Source organism: Rhinichthys klamathensis, unplaced genomic scaffold, assembly GCF_029890125.1.
Source record: "Rhinichthys klamathensis goyatoka isolate OS25496 unplaced genomic scaffold, OSU_Roscu_1.1 h1tg000562l_1, whole genome shotgun sequence".
NCBI classification, from domain to species: domain Eukaryota; kingdom Metazoa; phylum Chordata; class Actinopteri; order Cypriniformes; family Leuciscidae; genus Rhinichthys; species Rhinichthys klamathensis.
In genome coordinates, this window is record NW_026607028.1 from 96,429 (window position 1) to 113,076 (window position 16,648).

Genomic DNA, 16,648 nt, shown 5'->3' on the forward strand with positions numbered 1-16,648 from the left:
CAGCGAACTGGCCCAGCTGACCAATCACACTACACTGGGCCAGCTGACCAATCACAGCACACTGAGCCAGCTGACCAATCACAGCGCACTGGGCCAGCTGACCAATCACAGCGCACTGGGCCAGCTGACCAATCACAGCGCATTGGGCCAGCTGACCAATCACACTACACTGGGCCAGCTGACCAATCATAGCGCACTGGGCCAGCTGACCAATCACAGCGCACTGGGCCAGCTGACCAATCACAGCGCACTGGGCCAGCTGACCAATCACAGCGCATTGGGCCAGCTGACCAATCACACTACACTGGGCCAGCTGACCAATCACAGCGCACTGGGCCAGCTGACCAATCACAGCGCACTGGGCCAGCTGACCAATCACAGCGCACTGGGCCAGCTGACCAATCACAGCACACTGGGCCAGCTGACCAATCACAGCGCACTGGGCCAGCTGACCAATCACACTTCACTGGGCCAGCTGACCAATCACAGCACACTGGGCCAGCTGACCAATCACAGCACACTGGGCCAGCTGACCAATCAGCACACTGGGCCAGCTGACCAATCACAGCACACTGGGCCAGCTGACCAATCAGCACACTGGGCCAGCTGACCAATCACAGCACACTGGGCCAGCTGACCAATCACAGCACACTGGGCCAGCTGACCAATCACACTACACTGGGCCAGCTGACCAATCACAGCACACTGGGCCAGCTGACCAATCACAGCACACTGGGCCAGCTGACCAATCACACTACACTGGGCCAGCTGACCAATCACAGCACACTGGGCCAGCTGACCAATCACAGCACACTGGGCCAGCTGACCAATCACAGCGCACTGGGCCATCTGACCAATCACACTGCACTGGGCCAGCTGACCAATCACAGCGCACTGGGCCAGCTGACCAATCACACTACACTGGGCCAGCTGACCAATCACAGCACACTGGGCCAGCTGACCAATCAGCACACTGGGCCAGCTGACCAATCACAGCACACTGGGCCAGCTGACCAATCACACTACACTGGGCCAGCTGACCAATCACAGCACACTGGGCCAGCTGACCAATCACACTGCACTGGGCCAGCTGACCAATCACAGCGCACTGGGCCAGCTGACCAATCACACTACACTGGGCCAGCTGACCAATCACAGCACGCTGGGCCAGCTGACCAATCAGCACACTGGGCCAGCTGACCAATCACAGCACACTGGGCCAGCTGACCAATCACAGCGCACTGTGCCAGCTGACCAATCACAGCACACTGGGCCAGCTGACCAATCACAGCACACTGGGCCAGCTGACCAATCACACTACACTGGGCCAGCTGACCAATCACAGCACACTGGGCCAGCTGACCAATCACACTACATTGGGCCAGCTGACCAATCACAGCACACTGGGCCAGCTGACCAATCACAGCACACTAGGCCAGCTGACCAATCACAGCAAATTTTGTATATCAGAAGGAAGGGCACACAGTGACGGATCATGTGAAGCACGTTCAGATGGATGTCAGTAACAGTTTAGCATCTCTCCTGCAGGAGTCAGAAGCCGCTGGTGTGTCCGCTGGCCGATCCTCACACAGGAGTGCCAGCAGAGCCGGTGTGGACTCGCCTGGAGCAATTGTGGACTCGCAGACGGAGGTGGACCGTGTTCCCGCTGCGCTGACCAGCACCCTGCAGCACATCATCTCACAGCTGGATGTGCTCACACAGGTAACACCAATACTCTCTTCTTAATCCCTCTGATGCTCACACAGGTAACACCAATACTCTCTGCATAATCCCTCTCAATCTGACTCAATCTGTTATCTCAGTCGGACTCTAAAATTCCTTGCGCACATTAGTGTTAGTTTAGTTAAGGAAAACTATGAGAAAATGTTTTCAGCGACAACCTTTTTTCCATGACTAAAGGCCCATTCACACCAAGAACGATAACGATTCAGATATGGTTCTAAAAATCTTTCTAAATATAAAAGAATATCAGAGCCCACACCACAACTATACCGGGAACGATCCGGTCCGCTTTTCTCCTGATTCTGTGTATATCTGTATGATAGTGGAGAGGAAAAGACTTTATAATAGATAAGCTCTTATCCAGAAGCAGCAGTTTCCATCGCAGGAGAGCCTTCTTCTGCCCTGGTGCTGTTCTCCTGCATGTCGAGACGCTTCTCTCCGTCTGGGAGCATTTATCCCGATCCCGTCTGGGAGCGCGTTTATCCCGATCCCCTCTGGGAGCGTTTAAGCGTTTATCCCGATCCTGTCTGGGAGCCTTTAAGCGTTTATCCCGATCCTGTCTGGGAGCGCGTTTATCCCGATCCCGTCTGGGAGCGCGTTTATCCCGATCCCGTCTGGGAGCGCGTTTATCCCGATCCCGTCTGGGAGCGCGTTTATCCCGATCCCCTCTGGGAGCGTTTATCCCGATCCTGTCTGGGAGCGCGTTTATCCCGATCCCGTCTGGGAGCGCGTTTATCCCTATCCCGTCTGGGAGCGTTTGTCCCGATCCCCTCTGGGAGCGTTTATCCCGATCCTGTCTGGGAGCGCGTTTATCCCGATCCCGTCTGGGAGCGCGTTTATCCCAATCCCGTCTGGGAGCGCGTTTATCCCGATCCCGTCTGGGAGCGTTTATCCCTATCCAGTCTGGGAGCGTGTTTATCCTGATCCCGTCTGGGAGCGCGTTTATCCCTATCCCGTCTGGGAGCGTTTATCCCGATCCCGTCTGGGAGCGTGTTTATCCCGATCCCGTCTGGGAGCGCGTTTATCCCGATCCCGTCTGGGAGCGCATTTATCCCGATCCCGTCTGGGAGCGCATTTATCCCGATCCCGTCTGGGAGCGTTTATCCCGATCCTGTCTCCCGATCCCGTCTGGGAGCGTTCATCCCGATCCCGTCTGGGAGCAAGTTTATCCCGATCCCGTCTGGGAGCGTTTATCCCCGATCCCGTCTGGGAGCGTGTTTATCCCGATCCCGTCTGGGAGCGTTTATCCCGATCCCGTCTCCGTATCCCGTCTGGGAACTTTTATCCCGATCCCGTCTCTCTATCCCGTCTGGGAGCGTTTATCCCTATCCCGTCTGGGAGCGTTTATCCCGATCCCGTCTGGGAGCGCGTTTATCCCAATCCCGTCTGGGAGCGTTTATCCCGATCCCGTCTGGGAGCTTTATCCCGATCCCGTCTGGGAGCGCATTTATCCCGATCCCGTCTGGGAGCGCATTTATCCCGATCCCGTCTGGGAGCGTTTATCCCGATCCCGTCTGGGAGCGCATTTATCCCGATCCCGTCTGGGAGCGTTTATCCCGATCCCGTCTGGGAGCGCATTTATCCCAATCCCGTCTGGGAGCGTTTATCCCGATCCTGTCTCCCGATCCCGTCTGGGAGCGTGTTTATCCCGATCCCGTCTGGGAGCGTTTATCCCCAATCCCGTCTGGGAGCGCGTTTATCCCGATCCCGTCTGGGAGCGTGTTTATCCCGATCCCGTCTGGGAGCGTTTATCCCGTCTCCGTATCCCGTCTGGGAGCGTTAATCCCGATCCAGTCTCTCTATCCCGTCTGGGAGCGCGTTTATCCTGATTCCGATCCCGTCTGGGAGCGCGTTTATCCTGATCCCATTCCCGTCTGGGAGCGTTTATCCCGATCCCCGTCCGTATGCAGGGAACGCTGAGCTTCACACGCAGATATAGCAGTGTGTGCGCTGATCAGGACACAGCCTTGATTCATGATCCCGTTCGGTTAGATCTGACCGAAGCAGCCGGTGTTTGGTGCTCGTGTGATCATCAGATCTCTACAGTTGTGCTGTAATCCTATAAATCTGTAGTTTGACGCGCTGCATGTTTCAGAGTAAAGCTCAGCACTGCTCATTTCAGTCCAGATCACAGTTAATGCTTCTCTGTAAGCGTTCGAGTCGCTTATCATTTACACAACGTGTGTCCATCATCTGCCCAAACTCCTCATGAGAATCAGTTATGAATCTGTTGTTGTCGACAAAGAGGAGCGTTAAAAATTAATAAAGCTCAATGTTTTAATGTTTGAAAGCAAAGAAATTAAGACAACCGTAGTATTGTAATTATACTGTTGTTGTTTTAAATAAAATAATAATAATAATGATAATAATTATTAACATTGTTAATATTAATAATAACAACAATTCTATTAATAATTTATTTTTAATATTAAATAATAATATAATTTATAACATATATTGTATTATAGTATAATATTTTATTATCATAATTATTAAATACTTGATTTTTTTATTTTAGATTACATAGTATGTAATAGAAGATATATATTTTTTAATTTGATAAAATATTTTTATTATAATAATTACTGGGGGTTGGGCTTTTTTGTATTTAGCTGATCACATGCCTGACTTACAATTTAAAATATCTGTTTTTTATGTGAATATATAGTAAAGTGTAATTTATTCCTGTGATCAAAGCTGATTTTCAGCATCATTACTCCAGTCTTCAGTGTCACATGATCCTTCAGAAATCATCAAAATAGCATCAAAATAGTATAAATTTCTTTCAATAAAAATCTTTCCAGCCCCAATCTTTTAATCAGTAGTGTATAAATCAGTGTATTTATTTTATTTATTTATTTATGTTATTCTCGAGAAAATCGTTAGTCAAATAATCTGCTCAGCATCTAAAACAGCGTTCCTATCAGTGTGTGTGTGTGTGTGTGTGTGTGTGTGTGTGTGGACCGTATAGGGAAAATATAATCCATAAATGGAGGATAGGACCTCTTTAACATCCATTCACATGATACACTTTATACACACAAGGATAGTTCAAATAGATTCAGTTTTTCTGCTATACAAGTGAAGGTTGTGTGTTTTATTTTTCCTCCTTTATTATTATTTATATATTATTATATATTTTCCCCAACATTTTTAACATTTCATTTTGACCCTTGAGTCCAGCAACTGATGTTTGCTCAAAATGACATGAATATCTCCTGAGTCATCGTTTGATCCTGATGTTAAAGCTAAACACGTATATCTGTGAGTGTTGAAGCCCGTCTGATGCTCAGTGCGAACACAGATCCAGTGGCGGAAGAACCCAATGAATAATTCACATCTGAACCTGAAGCGGGGGAATGTGCTGACACACACACACACACACTCCCAGCCCGTATCACTGCCCATTACAGATGTTAGTATGGGGACTGGGAGCAGTTTTAATAGTTCAGTGTGTTACAGTGACGGGTTTCCCAGCCGTTACGACAAACACTGTAACATCAAGTCCAACTCAACTAGACTGACAAACAAAAAAGAAATGTTGAGTAAATTCCAAGCTCAATAGCAGCCGGATTGTGACCAGTGCTTCTGTAAACAACATGAATCTTGTATATTAGATGAGGATTAGTCGTCCGTGACCTTCAGCGCGGTGTCACTGATACCCAGAGCTCAGGCGCTCGAGAGACTCTTCTTCTATCGATCTGAAAAGCACACTAGCGGAGGACAGAAAGCTAAACCCTTTCCCTCCTGCAGATGTTATCGCGCGCAGAAAGCTGTGTACGGGTCTGATCCTCGGCCTTAAAGGAACCAGGGAGACTCTGAGCAGAAGAGCTGTGGAAGAATGATCAGAAATAACTACAGCCGTCATTAGCATTGCAGGGATTAGCCTCATGCTGATTCAAACTATATAAGACCGACCGAAGTTAGATCTGCAGTTCGATCTTTCACAGATCTCAGGAGAGTAGCTGCATTCACACTAAATTCAAATTCTGTCCATCAAATTTGCTTAAGATGAACAAGAATAGCGGCTTTCGCACCGGAGGATCCTCTTCATCACCTCTTCATCGCTCCTAGAACTACTGGCGGAAGTTCCCGGATGTCGGCGCGTTCGCACCGCAGGAACTAGGAACTATTTTAGTTCTAGGAACTCCTTTTGGAGGAACTAAATTACTCCTCCTCCAGAGTCTGTCTAAGATACAGGAACTACAGTGACTTTAGTGTTCTCTGATTGGCCGAACGCACACGAAACGCCAGCACCTGCCATTATTAAAAAGCAGTGTAAACGCAAAGATTATAGCCTATATATTTACTCCAGAAACTAACTCTACGAACATGTAAAACAGTGATAGATGGAGCTCTCACCCTTTACGCTGAGGAGAAAATCCAACACAGCTTTGAGGGACAGAGAGAAACATGATTATGTATTTCTGCTCAGCAACACTGGACATCAACCGCACGGCAAACGCTAATAACTGTATTACTGTCTACTTTCTATGTATAACAGTTCTTTCTAATGAGGTATTCGACAGGACTGTTAGACAGATCATAAACTAATAAACAGGAGAATGCGAGCACTGTGAGCTCAGTCGTTCTCAGCGCCGTCATAGTAAACGTCACAGCACAAGCGAGTCTCACGACATTTAGAGTTCCTGAAGAGCGAACGCAACCAGGAAACGCTCCTAGAGGAACCATCAGTTCTCGGGGAACCACACTGGTGGATAGTTCCTGTAACTGAGTTCCTAGAGCTATCCGGTGCGGAAGCCCCTGTTGTCTGCTGTTGGTGTTTGTGTTTTATATCCAGGGCTGGATTCCCCTCATATTGTGATGCAGGCAAAAGAAGTGTTTACGCCCCGAAGCTCCCTGTCCCGTCCAAGACACTGTCCCGCCGCCAGAACCTCATATGACCACAACTGATACTTACCAGATATGTAAAAAAAACACTGTAATTTAAAATCCCCCTGTAGTCGATCATTTTATCCCTTAAAACTCATCTTTGATCACCAGTGACATATTTAAATGTTTTTTCCTTGAAAACAAATGTCTTCATGCCTGAAAATATCTTGACTGTAACTCGACACCCTTGCCTCATTTAGTATGCAGGCTGTGTGGCGCGCACCCTGACCGCACCCTGACAGTGCTACGCAGTGGGCTGTGTGGCGCGCGCACCCTGACAGTGCTACGCCTTGGACTGTGTGGCACCCTGACAGTGCTACGCCGTGGGCTGTGTGGCGCACGCACCCTGACAGTGCTACGCCGTGGGCTGTGTGGCACGCGCACCCTGACAGTGCTACGCCTTGGGCTGTGTGGCACCCTGACAGTGCTACGCTGTGGGCTGTGTGGCGCACGCACCCTGACAGTGCTACGCCTTGGGCTGTGTGGCACGCGCACCCTGACAGTGCTACGCCTTGGGCTGTGTGGCACGCGCACCCTGACAGTGCTACGCCTTGGACTGTGTGGCACCCTGACAGTGCTACGCCGTGGGCTGTGTGGCGCACGCACCCTGACAGTGCTACGCCGTGGGCTGTGTGGCACGCGCACCCTGACAGTGCTACGCCTTGGGCTGTGTGGCACCCTGACAGTGCTACGCTGTGGGCTGTGTGGCGCACGCACCCTGACAGTGCTACGCCGTGGGCTGTGTGGCGCGCGCACCCTGACAGTGCTACGCCTTGGGCTGTGTGGCGCGCGCACCCTGACAGTGCTATGCCGTGGCCTGTGTGGTACGCGCACCCTGACAGTGCTATGCCGTGGCCTGTGTGGTACGCGCACCCTGACAGTGCTACGCCTTGGGCTGTGTGGCGCACGCACCCTGACAGTGCTACGCCTTGGACTGTGTGGCACCCTGACAGTGCTACGCCTTGGACTGTGTGGCACCCTGACAGTGCTACGCCGTGGGCTGTGTGGCGCGCGCACCCTGACAGTGCTACGCCGTGGGCTGTGTGGCGCGCGCACCCTGACAGTGCTACGCCGTGGGCTGTGTGGCGCGCGCACCCTGACAGTGCTACGCCGTGGGCTGTGTGGCGCGCGCACCCTGACAGTGCTACGCCGTGGGCTGTGTGGCGCAGGCACCCTGACAGTGCTACGCCTTGGACTGTGTGGCACCCTGACAGTGCTACGCCGTGGGCTGTGTGGCGCGCGCACCCTGACAGTGCTACGCCGTGGGCTGTGTGGCGCGCGCACCCTGACAGTGCTACGCCGTGGGCTGTGTGGCGCACGCACCCTGACAGTGCTACGCCTTGGACTGTGTGGCGCACGCACCCTGACAGTGCTACGCCTTGGACTGTGTGGCGCACGCACCCTGACAGTGCTACGCCGTGGGCTGTGTGGCGCGCGCACCCTGACAGTGCTACGCCGTGGGCTGTGTGGCGCACGCACCCTGACAGTGCTACGCCGTGGGCTGTGTGGCGCGCGCACCCTGACAGTGCTACGCCGTGGGCTGTGTGGCGCACGCACCCTGACAGTGCTACGCCTTGGGCTGTGTGGCGCGCGCACCCTGACAGTGCTATGCCGTGGCCTGTGTGGTACGCGCACCCTGACAGTGCTACGCCGTGGGTGTGTGGCACCCTGACAGTGCTACGCCTTGGGCTGTGTGGCGCGCGCACCCTGACAGTGCTACGCCGTGGGCTGTGTGGCGCGCGCACCCTGACAGTGCTACGCCTTGGGCTGTGTGGCGCGCGCACCCTGACAGTGCTATGCCGTGGCCTGTGTGGTACGCGCACCCTGACAGTGCTATGCCGTGGCCTGTGTGGTACGCGCACCCTGACAGTGCTACGCCTTGCGCTGTGTGGCGCACGCACCCTGACAGTGCTACGCCTTGGACTGTGTGGCACCCTGACAGTGCTACGCGGTGGGCTGTGTGGCGCGCGCACCCTGACAGTGCTACGCCTTGGGCTGTGTGGCGCACGCACCCTGACAGTGCTACGCCGTGGGCTGTGTGGCGCGCGCACCCTGACAGTGCTACGCCGTGGGCTGTGTGGCACCCTGACAGTGCTACGCGGTGGCCTGTGTGGCGCGCGCACCCTGACAGTGCTACGCCTTGGGCTGTGTGGCGCACGCACCCTGACAGTGCTACGCCGTGGGCTGTGTGGCGCGCGCACCCTGACAGTGCTACGCCTTGGGCTGTGTGGCGCGCGCACCCTGACAGTGCTACGCCGTGGGCTGTGTGGCGCGCGCACCCTGACAGTGCTACGCCGTGGGCTGTGTGGCGCGCGCACCCTGACAGTGCTACGCCGTGGGCTGTGTGGCGCGCCACACACCCTTTACGTAACAACGCGCCAGTCTATGCGGACGCAAGCGCTGTGATTGGCCTGCTAGAGCCCCTCCCTAGGGGTTAGAGCTGTGATTGGCCCGCTAGAGCCCCTCCCTCGCCGTGGGCTGTGTGGCGCGCGCACCCTGACAGTGCTACGCCTTGGGCTGTGTGGCGCGCGCACCCTGACAGTGCTACGCCGTGGGCTGTGTGGCGCGCGCACCCTGACAGTGCTACGCCGTGGGCTGTGTGGCGCGCGCACCCTGACAGTGCTACGCCTTGGGCTGTGTGGCGCGCGCACCCTGACAGTGCTACGCCTTGGGCTGTGTGGCGCGCGCACCCTGACAGTGCTACGCCTTGGGCTGTGTGGTGCGCGCACCCTTACGTAACAACGCGCCAGTCTATGCGGACGCAAGCGCTGTGATTGGCCCGCTAGAGCCCCTCCCTCGGGGTTCGCACGCTCCCTCTGCATGTGTATTTGCACATCAACGTGGCGACGGCGCAGAAGTAGCAGCCTTAAGACGCTCTTCTCCACTCAAACACATCAAACATTAGCCTTTATATATAGTGTTATTTGAGTAAAGAAAACGCTGTACTTATTTAAAGAACCAGTTCTTTCTTTATCCTTACATTGCAAACAATCAGAGACGCTCCAAACTCTGCGTGGACTTCCCTCATGATAGAGGGGGGTGGAGTTATGAGGTTTAGTCACAAGCTCTTGTCAAACTTTTCATTGGTTAAATATATGCAAAACACACAGACAGACGTAAAGGGTGACCAATAGTAATGATTTACAAGCTTCTGCCCGACAGCAACATTATAGTTTTATTCTGACCAGCCCTGCCCCGATCAAGCGTACACTGGTGTCTCCATATATTCCTGAGGGGTCGCTGGTGTTCTCTTCAAGAGCGGGACTCTTTCCCTCTATAGATGTTCCTTCCACAACAATCTAGTGCACTTCTTTATAAACAGTTTTGTATGTTAAAGTCTCTTCAGGGTTGCAGTGTGTGTGTGTGTGTGATAGGGTTGCAGTGTGTGTGGGGGTTAGGTTAGTGTGTGTGTGTGTGTGTGTGTGTGTGTGTGTGTGTGTGTGTGTGTGTGTGTGTGTGTGTGTGTGTGTGTGAGCACGCAACAGCACCCGTCGTAACTGCCGTCGTAAATGTAGAGAATTTTCTGACATGATTCTACGTACAGCACTTCTTGTTATGTGTTTGATAACATCTATCAAAGTAGCCTTTAAGCAGGCGATACAAAGTGGTAAAATTTACAAACACCGCCGGCAAGTCCTTAACTCTACCCCAGAACATCTACCGTCGGCCTGCAATATTCTATCAACAGAGTTCACGGATTATGAACGATTGCTGACAAAAAATGAATGGATACATTTCCAGTATCATGAAAGACAATTTAGGAAAGGCCTGGATACTAAGTGATTAGAAGAAAAACAAAACTTTGTACTCACCGGAGATTTCAGGAAGTGGTCAAAATTGTTTACAGTTCTCAACGGGGCTTTCTTCAAAACCGGAATATTTTCCACAAACCGCACAGATGGAGGACAACTTGGACTACCCTTACTCAAGTATGTAGTGCGGATTTTAAGGACTTTGCCACTGGATGATAATGCGCGATCTAAATCGGGCCCTGTTGCAAATCCGGCCGATTGGATTGAAAAACAACTGCGGTACCTGCGGGAGGTGATACAACCAGCGATTGCGTCTGCCACACGACAGCATCAGAGAAATCCTCAAAAGGTAGGAAAAAACAAACTGACCTATCTATGGCAGCATCGTAGATCAAATGCGATTGACATTATCCTTAATGACTGCATGTTTCCCATGCCATCGTCAGATCCTGGTAACACTGAGCAAGTGTACAAATATTATCTGAAAAAATGCCAGTCTGATCCTACTACTATCACGCTTGAATTACCGCCTTGGAATGTTGACCTAGAAAACATCATAACTGAGTTGTCGCCACCTACATCGGCGTTTACAATAGAAGAGATTGAGAAAGTAATTGTAAATCTGTTACTTATGAGAATCTTAAAGCAACACGGCAAACATCTTGCTATATACTGAAAAGCATATTTAACACCTGTATGATTAATGGTAAAATCGCTAGTTCATGGAAGGGAGCACTCATTCACAGAATACCGAAGAAATACAATGTACCAGAAGATCCCTCAACATGGAGCGACATTTCTCTATTGCCATCTGTATACAAAGTCTTTATGAAGTGCCTTCTTTCAAGAATATTACCTTGGCTGGTTGATACTGGAATTCTGTCTAACAAACAAAAAGCTTACATTGAGCGACAAGGCATGAATGAGCATGTTTTTTGCTTAAAAACTGCCATTGATGATTTTAAGCACGAATCTTCTAAGCTATTCATTGTCTTTCTTGACTTCAGAGATGCCTTTGGCACATTGCCTCATAGAGTCATGATTGGAGCATTGGAAGAGATACAGCTCCCTAAGATCTATGTGGACATAATAAAAGATATATATCGTGATTCCTACCTACAAGTGATCTGTGGAAAAGACCTCACCAGACTAATACCACTGGAGGTAGGAATCAAAACTGGTTGTCCATGGAGTGCTGTAAACTTTATCATTGCAATAAATCAATGGCTAAAATGGCTCTGTGCACATGCCCCACCCCACGTGCTGTCACCCAACCCAGTCCAGGGCTATGCTGATGATGTGGTCGTCGCATCCCGAGATGAAGGCGTGATCAAAAACATGCTGTCATGCACTGACAGATTCCTGACGTGGTCTGGCCTACAAGTGAAGCACAGTAAATGTGCAGTCTTCTATGAGAGGAGGCGCGGTGCAACTGTTGGTACAGATCTAAGGCCGACCAACCCCCCGATTTTACCATCTTAGACCAGCCACTCAGAGTGTACACCAGACACGAGACCTACAACTATCTGGGTCACAAGTTTAACATCGCCAGAGAATGGAGTCTGCAAGTGACTGACATGGCACATCAGTTTATGACCAGACTGGATCTCATTGATGCATCACCACTTCCTGTTACTCTAAAAGTGCAAGCAATAAGAGACGTAGCGTTTTCTAAAATTCAACATCTTTTTGCAAATCTCCATATTCTAATACGCTTCCATATTCTAATTCTAATTGCTAATACGCCCGATATTGTTAACATCTCTTAGAATGGCAAAAAAGTTACACTATTTGAGGTGTCATGTGCATTTGATTTGTTTATGGAGGAGTCTTACTGCTCTAAGATTCTAAAATATCAGTCATTGATATCGACCATTGAGAACCTTGGGTACAGATGCCGACTTCTTGTGCTAGTGTTTGGTAGCCGAGGTCATGTACACAGGCTGGCGGTGTGTGTGTGTGTGTGTTTGGTAGCCGAGGTCATGTACACAGGCTGGCGGTCCGTGGACTTTGTATTGGGGGGATTTCTAAAACAGGGGCCAAACAGTTGGCAAAGTACTGTTTAATCTCAGCAACTATAGGAAGCATGTTTATTTGGAAAAGACGATGTTTCCTGTACCCTTAGAACTCTAGTAATCCATAACAATGTGCTGCTTTGTTTTAATCTGTTGGATTATTCAATTTTGATTCCAAATGAAATTGACTTGTAATGTGGAATCAAATAAAGTATATAAAATGTGTGTGTGTGTGATGAGCGGAAGGTGTGTTTGAGGAATGGCTTCTGTTCTCCACAGCTCTCGATGTGCTCGACTGATTCAGCTTTACTGTATTCTCTGCACTCCTTCACAGGGATCTCTGGCTCTCTCTGGCTCTCTGCAGTTTCTCTAACAGCTGCTCTATTGTTTGAGCAGGAGTTTGAAGGGTTGGTGTTTTCTTGGCAGGGTCCGGTTGGTTTGATGTTGATGAAACCATCAGTGCCACTGACACACACAAACCCTTGCATTTCTGTTTACCTCCACTTTGATTGTACTCCTCATTTCAGTCTTCATTGTCACAGCTGTCCTTGCAGACAACTCCACTAAAACGGCCTCAAATCTGAGTGTTATGGAGCCTGTGATGTACAAGCCAGAGCATCAGATGTCTGTCTGAACAGATTGATGTTGTTGCTGAGTGTAAATGTCTGTGTGTTCGTGAAGCAGTCGCTCAAAACACCGGCTGTCCTCGGTTGCAAAGCTCAATACCAAGATCCAGTCTGATCCAATCACACACAGGTCTGAGATCAGCACACCCACACACACACCGGGTTGAGTGTAAAGCTCCGTGAACACGATCTATGGAGTGAATCACACTTCATCTGCCAGTCTGACTGACACATCATCCCAGTGTTTGTTATTCTAGACGATTCTGTACTCTGAATATGTGTCTGCAGTTTGAGGACAGCTTTTCCCGTCCCGTTCCAACGGTCGTCCCAGACACAACAGAAGCTCTTCAGAAATGGGTTATCGATGTGGCTGTGTGAGTCCCGAGCTGAACCCTATCCAACCCCATCCTTTCTGTCTGACCCAGAAACCCTGATCAGTTCCCCTGTTATTGTGTGAGTCTCCCGGGATAATTCCCAGAGAGCAGAAGAGGGCTCAGTAATACCAATGATTCAGAAGGATGTGTTACTCGAGTAAGTGTGTTACTCCTAGATGTGTTTCGTTCTTGAGTTTTGGGGATCAGTCCCTGAGACAGATTCCTGATTGGTCTCGGTTTAAATAAATCTGTTCAGTGGACATGGCTGTTTCGTTACTGTTTCATGGACCTAATGTTTCGTTTTCTTGGATCTGAATGCATTTACTATGAAATGATTATCTGATTAAAGAATATTAAAATGTTAATTGATTTCCATCCCTAATATGTGACAATATGTTGCTGCAATTCTTTTGCAATTCTTTAAATACATTCCTCACATTCTTTCAACTTAAATTCAAAATAACTCACAATTTCATGCATAACTCTTTTAATTCAGCTCAAAATATCTTACATTGGGAGTCTTTGCCAACCTCTTGTGAAAAAAAAAAGAAGATATTTCATGACTCGAGATGGCCTTATAGTAGCCTGGCTCCGGCCTTCTACGTACTTCCGCTCAATTTTCATTTTCCTTTAGTAATACGTCTGGTCTTGTGCTGTATTCTTTGGTTTTCTCCGGTCAATTTTTTTGTCCAATCAGCGAACAGAGGGAGTGGCTCCAGAGTGACTCTGTTGAAGTTTAAACCTATTGGATCTGCCCAGAGTACCCGCCTACAAGGAAGTTAACGCTTGTCAATGTAGCGAGGCCAGACTCTCTGAACAAATGAAATGCACGAGAGTCTGGTGGGACCAGGCTAGCCTTATATCTCTATATGGAGCAAATGAGCTGTTCCACTGGGTCCTAAAGTCAGTTCGCTTTCAGTGTGCATTCAGATACACATGTAGACATTATAAAATCATTTTTAGGTAAAGTTTTAGCATTTTTAGATTGAATTTTGAGCATTTTTAGGTTTTTCTATGTGTACTGAAGCATTCCTCGCATTCATTCATTCATAAGGGGGTCAAATTGACCTGCAAGGGAAGGATTTGTTTTTAAATTTTAACCACAAATCTCCTTGAAAAACGGTGTGTGTGTGTGTGTATGATAGTGTTAGTGTTAGTGATAGTGATACTGTTAGTGATAGTGATACTGTTAGTGATAGTGTAAGTGATAGTGATAGTGTTAGTGTGATTTATAGTCTTAATGATAGTAAGTGATAGTATTAGTTATAGTGATAGTGTGAGTATTAGTGATAGTGTGAGTGATAGTGTTAGTGTGAGTGATAGTGATAGTGATAGTGTGAGTGATAGTTATAGTGTGAGTGATAGTGATAGTGTTAGTTTGAGTGATAGTGTGAGTGATAGTGTGAGTGATAGTGATAGTGTGAGTGATAGTGTTAGTGTGAGTGATAGTGTTAGTGATAGTGTGTGTGATAGTGATAGTGTGAGTATTAGTGATAGTGTTAGTGATAGTGTGAGTATTAGTGATAGTGTTAGTGATAGTGTGAGTATTAGTGATAGTGTGAGTGATAGTTATAGTGTGAGTGATAGTGATAGTTATAGTGTGAGTGATAGTGTGAGTGATAGTGTTAGTGTGAGTGATAGTGTGAGTGATAGTGTTAGTGTGAGTGATAGTGATAGTGTGAGTGATAGTGTTAGTGTGAGTGATAGTGATAGTTATAGTTTGAGTGATAGTGATAGTGTTAGTGTGAGTGATAGTGATAGTTACAGTGTGAGTGACAGTGATAGTTATAGTGTGAGTGATAGTGATAGTGTGAGTGTGAGTGATAGTGATAGTTATAGTGTGAGTGATAGTGATAGTGTGAGTGATAGTGATAGTGTGAGTGATAGTGATAGTTATAGTGTGAGTATTAGTGATAGTGTGTGTGATAGTTATAGTGTGAGTGATAGTGATAGTTATAGTGTGAGTGTTAGTGTGATTTATAGTCTTAGTGATAGTGAGTTATAGTGTGAGTGATAGTGTGAGTATTAGTGATAGTGTGAGTGATAGTTATAGTGTGAGTGATAGTGATAGTTATAGTGTGAGTGATAGTGTTAGTGTGATTTATAGTCTTAGTGATAGTGAGTGATAGTGTGAGTATTAGTGATAGTGTGAGTGATAGTTATAGTGTGAGTGATAGTGTTAGTGTGATTTATAGTCTTAGTGATAGTGAGTGATAGTGTTAGTTATAGTGTGAGTGATAGTTATAGTGTGAGTATTAGTGATAGTGTGAGTGATAGTTATAGTGTGAGTGATAGTGATAGTTATAGTGTGAGTGATAGTGTTAGTGTGAGTGATAGTGTTAGTGTGAGTGATAGTGTGAGTGATAGTGATAGTGTTAGTGTGAGTGATAGTGTTAGTGTGAGTGATAGTGTTAGTGTGAGTATTAGTGATAGTGATAGTGTGAGTGATAGTGTGAGTATTAGTGATAGTGTTAGTGATAGTGTGAGTGATAGTGATAGTGTGAGTTTTAGTGATAGTGTGAGTATTAGTGATAGTGTGAGTATTAGTGATAGTGTGAGTGATAGTTATAGTGTGAGTGATAGTGTTAGTGTGATTTATAGTCTTAGTGATAGTGAGTGATAGTGTTAGTTATAGTGTGAGTGATAGTGTGAGTGATAGTGATAGTGTGAGTGATAGTGTGAGTTTTACTGATAGTGATAGTGTGAGTGATAGTTATAGTGTGAGTGATAGTGATAGTTATAGTGTGAGTGATAGTGTTAGTGTGAGTGTGAGTGATAGTGATAGTTATAGTGTGAGTGATAGTGTTAGTGTGAGTGATAGTGATAGTGTGAGTGATAGTGTTAAGGTGATGATACACAGGGCAACTTTTTGAGCAATGTTGCTGGGCAATGTTGCTGTCAACGGGCAACCAGATGAGACACAGGGCCCACAACCCACCTAAATTATCCAGATAGAAATGTGTTGCCCATTTTCAATGTGAAAGTGCCCAAGCAACAATCCCTCGGCAAGATTGTCCAGCAACATTGCTAAAAAAGTTGCCCTGTGTATCATCACCTTTAGTTTGAGTGATAGTGTTAGTGTGAGTGATAGTGATAGTGATAGTGTGAGTGATAGTGATAGTGATAGTGTGAGTGATAGTGATAGTGTGAGTGATAGTGTGAGTGATAGTGTGAGTGATAGTGTGAGTGATAGTGATAGTGTGAGTGATAGTGTTAGTGATAGTGTGAGTGATAGTGTTAGTGTG

At 48.1% G+C, this 16,648-nt stretch overlaps 1 protein-coding gene across 1 annotated transcript in view; it reads left to right on the top strand.

The window, feature by feature from the left end:
* Positions 1–1,626, top strand: part of poc1a (POC1 centriolar protein A) — a gene marked incomplete at both ends in the record, with an annotated part of 83,686 nt that extends 82,060 nt beyond the window's left edge. Inside the window, one exon of the mRNA XM_056239427.1 lies at positions 1,549–1,626. Within this exon, the coding sequence (XP_056095402.1) occupies positions 1,549–1,626 (78 nt within the window). The remainder of the gene's footprint in view (positions 1–1,548) is intronic.
* Positions 1,627–16,648: the final 15,022 nt, after the last annotated feature.